The 12,091-nt window shown below is 39.8% G+C and overlaps 1 protein-coding gene across 2 annotated transcripts in view; it reads right to left on the reverse strand.

Moving 5' to 3' along the window:
* lin7a (lin-7 homolog A (C. elegans)) overlaps positions 1–3,832 on the reverse strand; it is a 52,096-nt gene extending 48,264 nt beyond the window's left edge. For both annotated transcript variants that reach the window (XM_074697915.1, XM_074697916.1), the window contains exon 1: positions 3,742–3,832. In XM_074697915.1, coding sequence (XP_074554016.1) covers positions 3,742–3,778 — 37 coding nt within the window. In that variant the 5' untranslated portion in view covers positions 3,779–3,832. The remainder of the gene's footprint in view (positions 1–3,741) is intronic.
* Positions 3,833–12,091: the final 8,259 nt, after the last annotated feature.

Consider the following 12,091-nt stretch of genomic DNA (forward strand, 5'->3'; position numbering starts at 1 on the left):
GGCAGTGGAGCTGCTCTTACTGCCTTCAGTCTATTAAATAGGAGAGTTTACACAGGACTGAGACTGTCTGACAAACCCAGCATCCAGACTGCACTGAGTGAGGTCCTGGGTACAGAAAGACAGACCAAAATTTCTCTCTGTAAAAACAGAAACCAAGAACTAAACACCAGGTTGTGGTTTGGCCATTGTTGTTGTTCATTCACCAAACTCTGAGTCTCAAGCCATTGCTAAAGAATCCTAGATGTGGTCCCAAGTTTGAAGCTCATTTCACACAGGCAGCATTTCTCCACCATTGACCTTATATAGAGTGGACAGTAGGGCTGAAGGGATATGCTTTTATCATGATTTGATTCTTTTATGATTCTTGGGGTGCTGGTCCGATTTAAATTGTTATTCCTTGTAATGATAATTTTAAGGTTGTTGTTTTTTTTCACCAGACCATGTGAAAAAGTTGGGTCAGAAAGAAACATTTTACCCTCTGCTGGAGAAAAGTGAGAACTTCTTTTTTTCTGTACAGTTTATAAACAAAGACTGAAATGAAGAATTTGATTTTGAAAATAATATACAGATTTTTTTGACAAAGAATCCCGATTTTGATATTGCCAAACAAAATGTCCCGACATATCAATTTTGGATTTTGTCTTCCACCCCTAGTGGACAGTGTGGGCTCGCCACTTATGATACGATACGATACGATACGATACGATACGATACGATACGATACGATACGATACGATACGATACGATACGATACGGTACAATTTATTGTCCCCCTCGGAAAATTTGTTTTGAACTCGCCTGCTGCTTAAAAGTCCCCACAATCAAATTAAAAAAACAACAAAAAATTGCACATCGCCAGTATAGCCAGTATTGCACATACGGACACATATTGCACATACCCAGCTATAAAAATCGGGACTGCAGTGAGTGGAGCCAGGTGACAAAGATAACGACAATAATATTTTTTCTTTTGAGAGTCTAATCACTTCTTGACTCTACCTCCTGACACATTTTACAATCCCTGAAAAGAATACACAAGAACGGCAGCTGTCAGTCATCGTTAAACGTGACGTAAAACCTCATTTTTAACCTCTTATAACTAATGAAAACATAGTTTTTCAGAGGACTTGAACCCAAGGCAGCCAAATGATATCTTCAAATCACCCTGACAATTGGAAGTGGGAAACATTTCCACGAGGTGTTTGACCACAGTCCATCTGGAATGACTGGGGAGATGGATTTTTTGACCTATACTGCAGCCAGCCACCAGGGGGAGCAGTTTTGTGGCAAACCTTACTTCGATGCCAGGCAAGACGACATCCTTTTGTTATTACAGTCTATGGTCTCCATTGATTCGTGGTCTCCTCGGCTTCATTCGATGGAGACCACTCCAAGTGCGCGTCAATCTGAACAGATTAGAGCGACTCGGGAAGGATCATCAGAGTCTCCAAACCTATGGGATTCCCATTTTCCTTGGAGGTATTTTGGGATTGATTCCTTGCAAATGCTTGCGTGCTAGCACAGTGAGCTAAGAGGAGATCTTGGCAAACATTAATCCTGCAAGATATTAGCTTGGCTCGATTGCCGATTGAAGGATGCTGTTTGCAAGAGTTTGCATGCAACATAGCAACAAAATATCTGATCATACAGTTAAAACTTGCAGCTTCTGCACCCAAACAGTCCCTGTTGGCAAGCCCATACAGTAACTCAAGTCTTTCTGACAGAAATCCCCAGACTGAGATTCACCCACGCTGACCTCTGCTCCCTCTGTCACTTATCACAAAGGTTGTCCTCTCTGGGATTGGCCTGATTCCTGTGAAATGCCAGCTCTCCTCTGACCACACAACGTTTCTCTGAATCATTCAGGATCCATTGTTGCCGATCGGATGCCGGAGCTCTCTTATCTCAGTCATTTCCTCTGACAATAACAGGAAGGCCTCCGTCCCGCTGTGACCTGACAGGCCGTGAGGGAGCTGAACGTCTCCGTCCGTTTTCCTCTCTGCGTGTTTGTCACAAGCTGCGAAAACCTTCACTCGCGATGAAGACGAGACAACCTTTTCATTAGCAATTACAGTGTTTTCACAAAAGCTGCAGAATCAGAGCCTGTACTCCCCCCTCCTCCTCTCCTCTCCTCTCCTCTCCTCGCTCCTTCTCTGACGGCTCCTGTGTGAAACTATCATTACTGCTTTTCATGCCTTTACAGCTACCAGCCGCTGACTGCTCCTATTCATGCCCCGGCATGTGAATATAGATCAGCCCCCCTGTCTGAGGTCACGTCTGAATCACTGCCCTGCAAATGACTAAGATCAGATAAGGCTGAATGCTGACATTTAACCAAGATGGAAGACATTTCGCTCGGCTGCGGTGATAAAAAGCTGTTTATCAGATCAGCTAAGCTCTCTCTTTATAATCCATATGATGAGCGGTGAGCAGGAAGCGTGGGCTGAATTGTTTATCCGTTTTTTTTCCTGATGCAATCTAACCCTTGTGTCATTAACTCTGCATGCTGAAGCACTTTTCAGACCAAAGCCTGACTGAACACAATCTTAGTTCATAAACAAACTGCAATAAACAACACAAACACAGACATCTCATTCCTCATTTAGCAGAAAATGATCAATTCTGGCAAACGGCACCGAGTCCACAGAAGAAGTGACACCAGTGGAGATTAATTCCTGCATAGAAATACACACTCCTGCCAGATAAAGTGTATTTATAGTCCCCTCCTGTGGCATGGGAAGTAGCTTGGGAGCTGATGCTAGCTTTAGTTGGCACAGAGGAATCGGTGTCTTATGTCTCTATATTTGACAGCATCCGCTTTTTATGCAACGCTCGTGCAATGACGGTTCAGAAAAATCTCCATCTAAATGTTGCTACACTTCATGCACAGAGCTCCCGAGTGAGTCTGTGACTCATAGGCGTAAATAAACACCATTCTTTTGCTTGTTAATGGGCTTTAAAGTTGCACGGTGACATAATTTCTGCAGCTTAAACCAAAAGCTAATAATGCATAATTCCCTCCAGGAGGTTTTACTACTACTACTATATGAATGAGGTCAGGGGGGATGCAAAAATATGTGTTAAAGTCACGTGGTGCACAATTGCATGCTACCAGAGCTTATAGTAAACACAACCTGTGGTGCATCAGCAAAGCAGGCTGGGTAATTACATCACAATATATCATTAGGCTGTAATGTGCAGTTTTGTGCACTCTTTAGGTTATTAAAGGGAGGGGGGAAGAAAGAACTGGCTGTTTTCTAACCTTTAAGAGCACTAACCTGCTTTGGTTGCACCTGCAGAGTTCAAATACAAAAGTTGTTGCATGCAAAGCAAAGTGGAGCTTCGGTTTGCAGCCAGAGGAGAACAAACCGAGCTGTACATGGATGATAAAAGCGAGCAGATTACATAATATAGACCGGGATAAACGCACGGAGTGAATGCATGTGTGATAGTCAAATTAAAGATGAGGAAATATGCATATGCACGCGATAAATTCACAGAAGTAACACGCGCTCCTTTCTGCAACACGCACGCTCAGAGGAGGGTTTTATTCCGGATCGCGCGAGCTCGCTTCGCCCGTAATGACAACCCCGTTAAAGATAATCCGTGTGGAGGAGCCGCAAACATCTGGAGATAACCCGGGTTCGCGCTCCCTTTGTGAAGTTTTCAAAGCAGGAAGAAAGAAAAAGAGGAAAAGCTGCAAAAGACCGAGCGGAAAATGCAAAACCACGAGCGCCTTACCTCGATCCAGAGAGAGCGGTTGGACCACTGTCGCCATGTCTGCTGTTTACTGGAGACTGGAGAGACTACAGGAGCTGCAGCATCACAGAGAGGGAGAGAGGGGAAGAGGGGGAGGGAGGGAGGGAGGTGGGGGAGTGATTGGGAGTGGTTGGGAGGGGGATTAATCTACCTCCAGCTTCATCATCATACCTCATCACCTGACATCTACTGTGCATCAGGGATTTAATTCTCCATCATCATGAAAGATGCTGATTTATCTAGATTTATATCAAAGGGGAATTATTTTGAGGTTAAAAAAATGCAAAAACAAGAAAGAAAATATTTTCTCAACAACAGATCAGATTTATGGTATTAATCTACATCAGTGGTTCTCAAATGGGGGTACAAAAATTAGCAACCAAGCAAAATCCCATTAATACTATGAATTCAATCAGTGTTTGAATGAAATATAATTTAGGTCCATAAACCAAACATTTTATCTGGTAGGTCATTTAATTCCATTATACCCCATAAAAGCAAGAGTCTCCCTCAGACCAGGAATGCTCTGGAAAACACCAAGAGACGTGCTAAAGAAGGCAAAACATCAACTAGCAAAACCAGTGTTTGGAAAAATTAGGATTAGGATTCATGTCCACAAATTGCAACCCACCCAAGGCATTGCGATATTTGTGCATGTAGTCAACAGTTGCATGAAGCATATCTTCAGCAGATTTTTGTATTTGTTTGTATTTTTTAGCATCTTTTATATGAAATTAAGTTTATGTTTTTTGTGAAAAAAAAGTTTATTTCTATATTTATATTTTATTATTCTTTATTCATTTATTTGCATCATAAATTAGAAAAAGCTACATTAGCATAGAAAAAAATGCAAGAGAGTGCTGGAGAGGTGAAAAAACCCCCAAAGAGGGCTTATCCAAGATACCTCCCCAAATAGAATTAAAAATAAAAATATAAATAAAAAAAGATATAAATGTTGATAAAATAAATAAACTCAATATAACTCAACAACAAACAAACAACAAGAAAATAAACTAATTATGAATGAGAAAAAAAGAAGCTTTGGGATTTTGATGTATTATATATGACTTCAGTCTGAATTTAAAATTGGTCAAAGATGTAGATGTTTTTGTTAAGTGATAATATGAATTCCAAATTAAAAGTAAAAGAAAACTGACATTGTAAAGTACGACAAAAGGGAGTATGAAGTTCAATGGCATTTCTTGTATTGTGCGAATAAATCTGAGAGTTGATCGTAAAAAAAAAAAAAAACCATAAAAGATTCTGGGAGCAAATTTGGTAGATGAATATATTTATAAATATAAATATAAATATATGCACAAATCCTTCCTTCTTAAAAGTTATTTTTTATTTCATAGTTGAAATAGTTGCAGTGTTTTGTGCCTATGACGATTTTCAGGGTTTACAAGGATGTTATCATCTACAAAGAATATCCCATAAATCTGACAATCATAGCACAGCACTTTGTTTTACGACTTTTTTGTCCAACCAAAGCTGCTTTTGCGATTGTTAGGGGGTACTTGGCAGAAAAAAACATTTCACAGGGGGTGTTTGGAAACTTGAACATGGGGTCATGGCTTTCAGAACACTGTTATATAATGACAACATGAGTCAAATTTATCTGAAACCTCCAGTTCACAAGTTAGAAATAGTTGAGTGAACCCAGTTTAATGTGCATACATTACATTAGGTGTAACTGACGGGGTCTGTCTTTGAAGAGTGGGTATTGTGCTTTGTTTAGACTTGATTTTGTCCCTCAGGTGCCCCACAGTTCAATAAAATCCCATTTTTTTTTCTTAGCAAACCCTTATTTTAGCCCCACTACTGCCTCTTTAAGGCTCCCTGCCCCACAAACCCTCCTCCACTCTGATTGGCTAGCCCTCTTGGTGTTTGAGGCCAGCCCCTTCAACATGAGGTAAGGCAGTTAGGAGATCTTAATAGGATGACCTCATCATTTCAGGAAGTCTGGTAAAGATTTGATCTGAAAATCTGCACATGCTCAGTTTGTTTGTTAACGATATGGGAAAGCTGAATACCACCACTTTAATGGAGCTAAGTGAGCTAACGTAAGTTTGATTAACAAAAGCAACTTATCACAACAAACTTCTACTCACAGTTTCAGTATGAAAAAAAAAAAAGCTCGTACACCTTACACTTTAGCAGGACAAAATCAGCACAGATCTGAGACATTGTATTTCCTCCACAGGGGGCGCCAAAATCAATATCAATTTCCAAACTAGAGCTTCAGCAGGAAGGTTTAGAGACCTCGTATGGAAAGCTATGCAGCTTCAACTGTGAAGGTGGAAAAACCTGCAGATGCACAAGTTGAAAAAAAAAATGTGCTTGCAGGTTTTTTAGAAAAATGTTTGCGGAGTTGTATGTGTTTTTGTATTTTTCACTGTTTCTGAATTCTTTATGCTTGATTCTGTCGTTGCCCTCACCGTGCACAGCTGTTCGTCACGGTTACTGCGTTTTTATTTTTGTCAATTTCAGGCACCTATTCCACAAAACCCTCTTGGCTCTGTCCTTCTTGTTGTTGTTGTGGTGATTCCTCCAACATGTGGCCTCAGCTCTCGCAGAAGCATCGGCTCCTGTTTGCATGTAGAGTTTGTGAACCATACCTGCGTGTGTAAACGCTCATTCATCTATTGCCCCTCAGAGATCTCTTAATTGCAGCCTTTGCTTTTAAAGTTTACAGTGAAGCGCTGAGCCGTGCCTGCGCCATCCCCTCCTGGCGTCACGTGCTGCACGCTGCCTGATAAGGCCTGAATGATGGTCGTGAACCTTTGTTGAAGGGCTTAAGGATTAATCCTGGTGTTTATGTGCGACTGCAGGACGAAGCTCTCTTCATTTACTGTAGATCTGCTGCCTAATGACGCCTGCTGCTGCTTTAGCATATCTCACAAGTGGCGAGTCATAACACTTGACAGAAGCAGGGCCTGAGAGAACAAAAAACAGCTTTGTGGATGCAAGTGTAAGCTGTAAACACAAACACACACCTGAGGCTGTGGCCGGTATTTAAGCTTCCATTTGCACATCTGTCAGAGCTCAATCAGGAGTAAGGTATAGACACTGAAATGGTTCGAATCTGATTTAACATCCTCGTATTGAAAGAAAAAAAAGCTGAAACCCATTTGGGAAGCTATTACCTCCCTCCTAACCCCACTTCACTCCAAATTGAGCTGCCGTGGAGTAAGTCAGGAAGGACGTTTTAAAATTTAAAATCTTTGTGGCTTTGCGTTTCACTTTGATTCAATTTCATCATTTTGTAACTGCTGTTTAATCTAATCACCGAGTCCATATGTGCTGCAGAATCCCAGCCACCCACAGTCCCACCCAGCTGCATGCAGATGTAAACTGGTGCTAAGTGGTGAGCAGGAAGCGCGGGGATAGAGACAGCGAGGGCTTAGAGAGCGCACGGAAAGAGGGCACGGGGAGATTACAGGCTCACATCCATATGGGCTGGAATACAGTTCTGCTTTTTTTTAGAGGTGGGATTACACTGCAGTGCTCTTAAAGCCCTTCAACTGCAAGGGAATTGATTTCTGAAAGGTCTGAAGGAGATGCAAGAGGCCGTGCAGCCAGAGGAAATAGAAACGAGTGGGCTGAAGAGTGTTTTCCTCTGGGTTAAAGGTCAAAGTGTGAAAAAGATCAATCAGTGTTAGAGTTTAGCAAAAAAATTCATTGAAACAATGTTTTTCATTTCTTTTAGAGCTAAATGAGAATATTTACACCACTCCAGTGTTAATCATAAAGCCACGATGAACAGCTAATTAGCCTAGCATAGTGTAACAGGTGGCTAACAAATGTTGACCTAAAATGCAAACTTTTAAAAAACAACCTCCAAAGTCATGTTGTGCTTGTGCTGCTCCATAGAGGGTATGTGGAAGTCCACTGAGAGGCAGAAAGAGGGAGATGAGTGGCAGCGTTGGCTTAAAATACCGTCTAAACTCTAAAACAAAATCAAAAAATTGGGAAGAGCTGTTGCACGATTAATTAAATGGACAAGTTTGAACAACAGTCAGAGCAATCTTTTGACAGGCTACTGAAAGACAAAGAGAAGAGAAACTGATGGACCGCTGCAATTTACAGAAACAATCCAGGCAACGAAAGCTGGATTTGCAGTCCCTATTTTGTGTCAGTTAACGTTAATTTATGCTGTGTTTTGGGGTTAAATCAGTCCTTAAATTATGAAATCTCTAAATGTTGGAATTTTTCATTCAGCTAAAGTTTTTATGACCGAAACATTTTTGTCTTTTTGTGATTAAGAACCTTGTGCTCGACATGATTTTTTAAACTAGCTTAAACTGCGGCTAACCCACTTTTCCAAATAAGGGGGGAACTCCATCCAGACTATACATCTATTATTTATACATTACTTGGGTCAATCCACTGTTTACTATAAATTGAATCATGTAAAGGCTTTTGTAGCTTTCAGGCTTAGCATTGTGTGTTTTCCTGGTGTTGAAATCAGGAACAAATACATGTCAAGATATGATTTCTGGCCACATGTTGATGTTCGTGGACCCATGGTTCTTTGGAAGCTTTAACAAATCCATGTTGAGTCCAACTCTCCTTAATTTCATGTCATATTCCACATTTTCCCCGGTCTCACCGTTTTTACTGGCGCTATCTGCAACGCTAAGTAAGGGGTTTTTTTTGCCACTCAGTCTGGTTGAAGTGGGTGTATCCCAGAGGGGAAGCGGCGCTAACGCATACTCTCTATACACCAGTTGATCGGCCCAACTCTACTTCAGTGGAGATCTACCAAAAGCAGCTTCTGAACAAGACAGTTAAAGTGCCACCTACAGGCCTAGCATGCTTACTACACCGTTTTCAGTCCCTTAGAGATTCTGTGTAAACGCAGATTTTTTTTTTCACTGCGTTTTAATGTTTTCGGATGAAAAGTTGTTGTGTTAACAAGGCGTTAAACTGCCTTCAGTGCTTTAGCAAAATTCTGTATAGTATATAAATAAGTATAAATAAATAAATAAATAAGAACTTAGCCATTAGCTAGTTAGCTTGGTTAAGAATTTAGAATAATGGAGTAGTAGAAAGACTTCTTCAGATCTATAAGGCAAGATTATATCACTAGATTTGCCTTTGTTATTGATGAATACAGATTTGGCATTTAGCTTAGCTTAGCATTTAGCTCTCATTCAGATCTACTGGTTCACCAATATGTGTCTCAATCTTATGCATTTGAATACTATGATAGATTTGATTCCTCTTATTTATGTCAACAGGTGATGTCATACACTTTAACAACAATTTGGCTAATTAGCCTAGCTTGGCATTAACAGGAGGAGCTTGCCTGTCTCTGTGTATAGCTGCAAAAACATATTTTCTCTACAATTTTTAAATCCATCAAATGAAATAGTGTTAATAAAATCCCCATTATCCTGGATTCCTCTGATTAAAACTTTTACACGCTGTCGTCAGTCTGGTGTTATTCTTGAGAGGCCATTACAAAATAGATACTGGGAACCAATACATAAAACATCCTGATAAAAATCTGAACCATAATCTATATTTCCTGCTTGATGTGAGGGGCTTCTTTCCCACAGCTGCCGGGTTGTTTATCAGTGCGCTGCATCAGGCAGCTGCTGTCAAATAATGAAAGCAGATCATCATGTAAACATGTGGGAGGGAAACTGATAGACATCTCAGAATGAGTTTCTGAGACTTTTAATGAGGCAAGTTGCCAAACAAAGTTGAAAAAGTAGATCCACCACCATATTTCAAACTTCTCAAGGCTGTCAGACGCAGATGTAGACTCCAGTTTTTCTGCACACGGGTTCACTCTGGGATTGGATATCTTGCTTTAGGGTACTGGAATCTGCAACACGGTTTTCCATGCATCAGTGGCTTCTGTTGCAATGGTCTTGTTACGATTTAGCATCTAAATTGAAATATAACTTGACATCATCCCTTGACAAATCCCTGATTGATTTCACATGGTTGTCCAAGCAAATTGGAGTTTATGGCCATCTATTCATGTTATTACCGTGCATAAAATAAGAAAACTTATTGATTTTCTGCATCTGTTTGGCATCTTAAGTGTTCATTGATTAAAAAAAACAGGACATCTATTTTTATCAAGCAGCACTCTTCCTCTCACGCATGTTACAGCTCAAGATGTGATATTGAACTATCAAGCCTTGTCTTCTTGTGGTTTCTACACTCAATCAACACCAATAATGCCTTTTATTTTGAAGTATCGCCAACGTATTATCATTTATGTTTCAAAACAGGTCAGACTTGAAGCAGATTTGTGAATAACTTGGCCTGAAATCTCTAACAAGCCTCCCCACCAAATGCCACGTCTAAATCCGGCCCTGAATGTTAAATGGCGATCATTATCTCCCGGCTAATTTGATTATAAATCCATATTCCGGCACAATTAAGGCAGAAAAAAACTGCTTAAAAACGGAATCATTTGAAGATAAAGTCTGGTAATTTGCCTCTAACTGTTTCTGAAGGGCAGCTGACTCGCTTCCACTTCAAAAGATTCACACTCATCACATCCAATCAGAGGAGAGACGCGAGACGGGGGGGCTGTAATGAGCCAGTTTGGACTCCGGGTTAGCTCTGATTGGCCTTTGCGTGCAGCTGTTAGCCCGTGCTCGCTTTCTGTGCACGTCCGAGTGTAAGAATGATACAAACTCTGCCAACAGCATCTGCAGGGGTGTAAAAGAAGAGTTATCGGAGCGTTTTGGGGAACGGGGATTTTAGGAGACCTTTCAGCCAGACAAATTACAACGTTAGAGGAGAAAGGAGGAATCCTTTTTCTGTCAAACGTCTGAGTAATACATGAATGTAGATCATAACTCACCAGCTCTGATGAAATATGATGAAATTTGGATCAATGCTGGGTAATAACAAGTTCTCGCAAAAAAACAGGAAGAGTCTCGGTTTGATTGATTCGTCTACTTTCCTTTTTATTAAAAGTATTCAGACGTTTGTTGATGTTTTTACTGACAGGTTAAAGCTCCTGTGGGGAGTTTTTTCAAACAAGACCCTCATATCATTTTTTCTCCTATTATTAAATTGCGTCTTAAAACTTTTTTTTTATTATTCTTTGGCTTGATTCCCGTCCTTTTATTTCTTTTATGGTCTTAACCCATGCGTTTTTCTAGGTCTTGTTTGTTTCTCTGTATTATTTTGATTCATTTTATTTGTTTTATTGATGTTCTCAATTGTTTGTTTCTGTGCAGCACTTTGGTAAACTTTACTGTTTTTACAATGTGCTATATGAATAATAGGGGTGGGAGAAAAAAATGGAAAATCAATATATCTGGAACCAAAATCAGGATTCTCAAATTCTTCATTTCAGTTTTCATTTTTTAACTACATTTGAAAAAAGTTACCACTTTTCTCCAGCAGGTGGCGAAACGTTTCGCCCTGACTCACGTGATGAGCATTTTATGAGATAATATGGCTCCTGGTATAGTCTGCAGACATTATCATCATCATCATTTAACTTTTTCACATGGTCAGGTGTTAAAAAAGCAAACTACAAAATGACAAAAATCATAAATATCGAAGAACCGCAATTTAAATCGAATCAGTACCCGAAAACTTGTAGCAGAATTGAATCGCGAGAAGATCAGAGCGACCCAGCCCTGATAAATAAAGTGGTGGATTGGATTATTAATATTTTACTGTAACAGTTCAGCCACTAGGGGGCTTTCAGACAAGCAAACACAGTTAAAACAACTTTTTATAAAACTTTTTCCATGGCAAAAATTTGCAGTGAGTGAAATTTGACATTTAGAAAAAAGCGGAACAACCCTTTCCAGGGGAGAAAAAAACTATTGACATGTGTACAGGACAAACTCAGCTGTCTTGTTCACTTGGTGGTGCCAAACTAATACAAAATAAAAGTTCCTTACAGTACCTTCAAAGCTACAGCGTGAAGAAAGAAGAATATTAACAATTAATCAATTAACAGCAAAAATCTTCTGCGATGCTTCATAATTTTGATCTTCCATTTTGCAAGTTTTTGCCATCAGAAACATCTTTTAATCCAAACTCTTAAGTGCAAAACAACAAACACATTCTCCTTCTTTATCTTCTAGTTGGTGCTTTTTAAGCAGACGCTAATGAAATGCAAAAACAAGGATGTCACTAGTTTGTCCTTTCGGTGTTACTGTAGAAACACTGGTTGCAAGATGGCAGCCTCTGTAGAAGGGGACCCACTCCTTTGTAAATATATATTAAAAAAAAAATCATTCTGCATTATCAAAAACAAAATTATCTATATATTCAGTTGATTATAAAATTATTTAAACACAATGACAAATTTTACATTAAATTTCAACTGAGTTTG

The sequence above is a fragment of the Halichoeres trimaculatus genome, unplaced genomic scaffold (assembly GCF_033239565.1).
Source record: "Halichoeres trimaculatus isolate MK-OKI-2021-1 unplaced genomic scaffold, fHalTri1.1 fHalTri1_scaffold_21, whole genome shotgun sequence".
NCBI classification, from domain to species: Eukaryota; Metazoa; Chordata; class Actinopteri; order Labriformes; family Labridae; genus Halichoeres; species Halichoeres trimaculatus.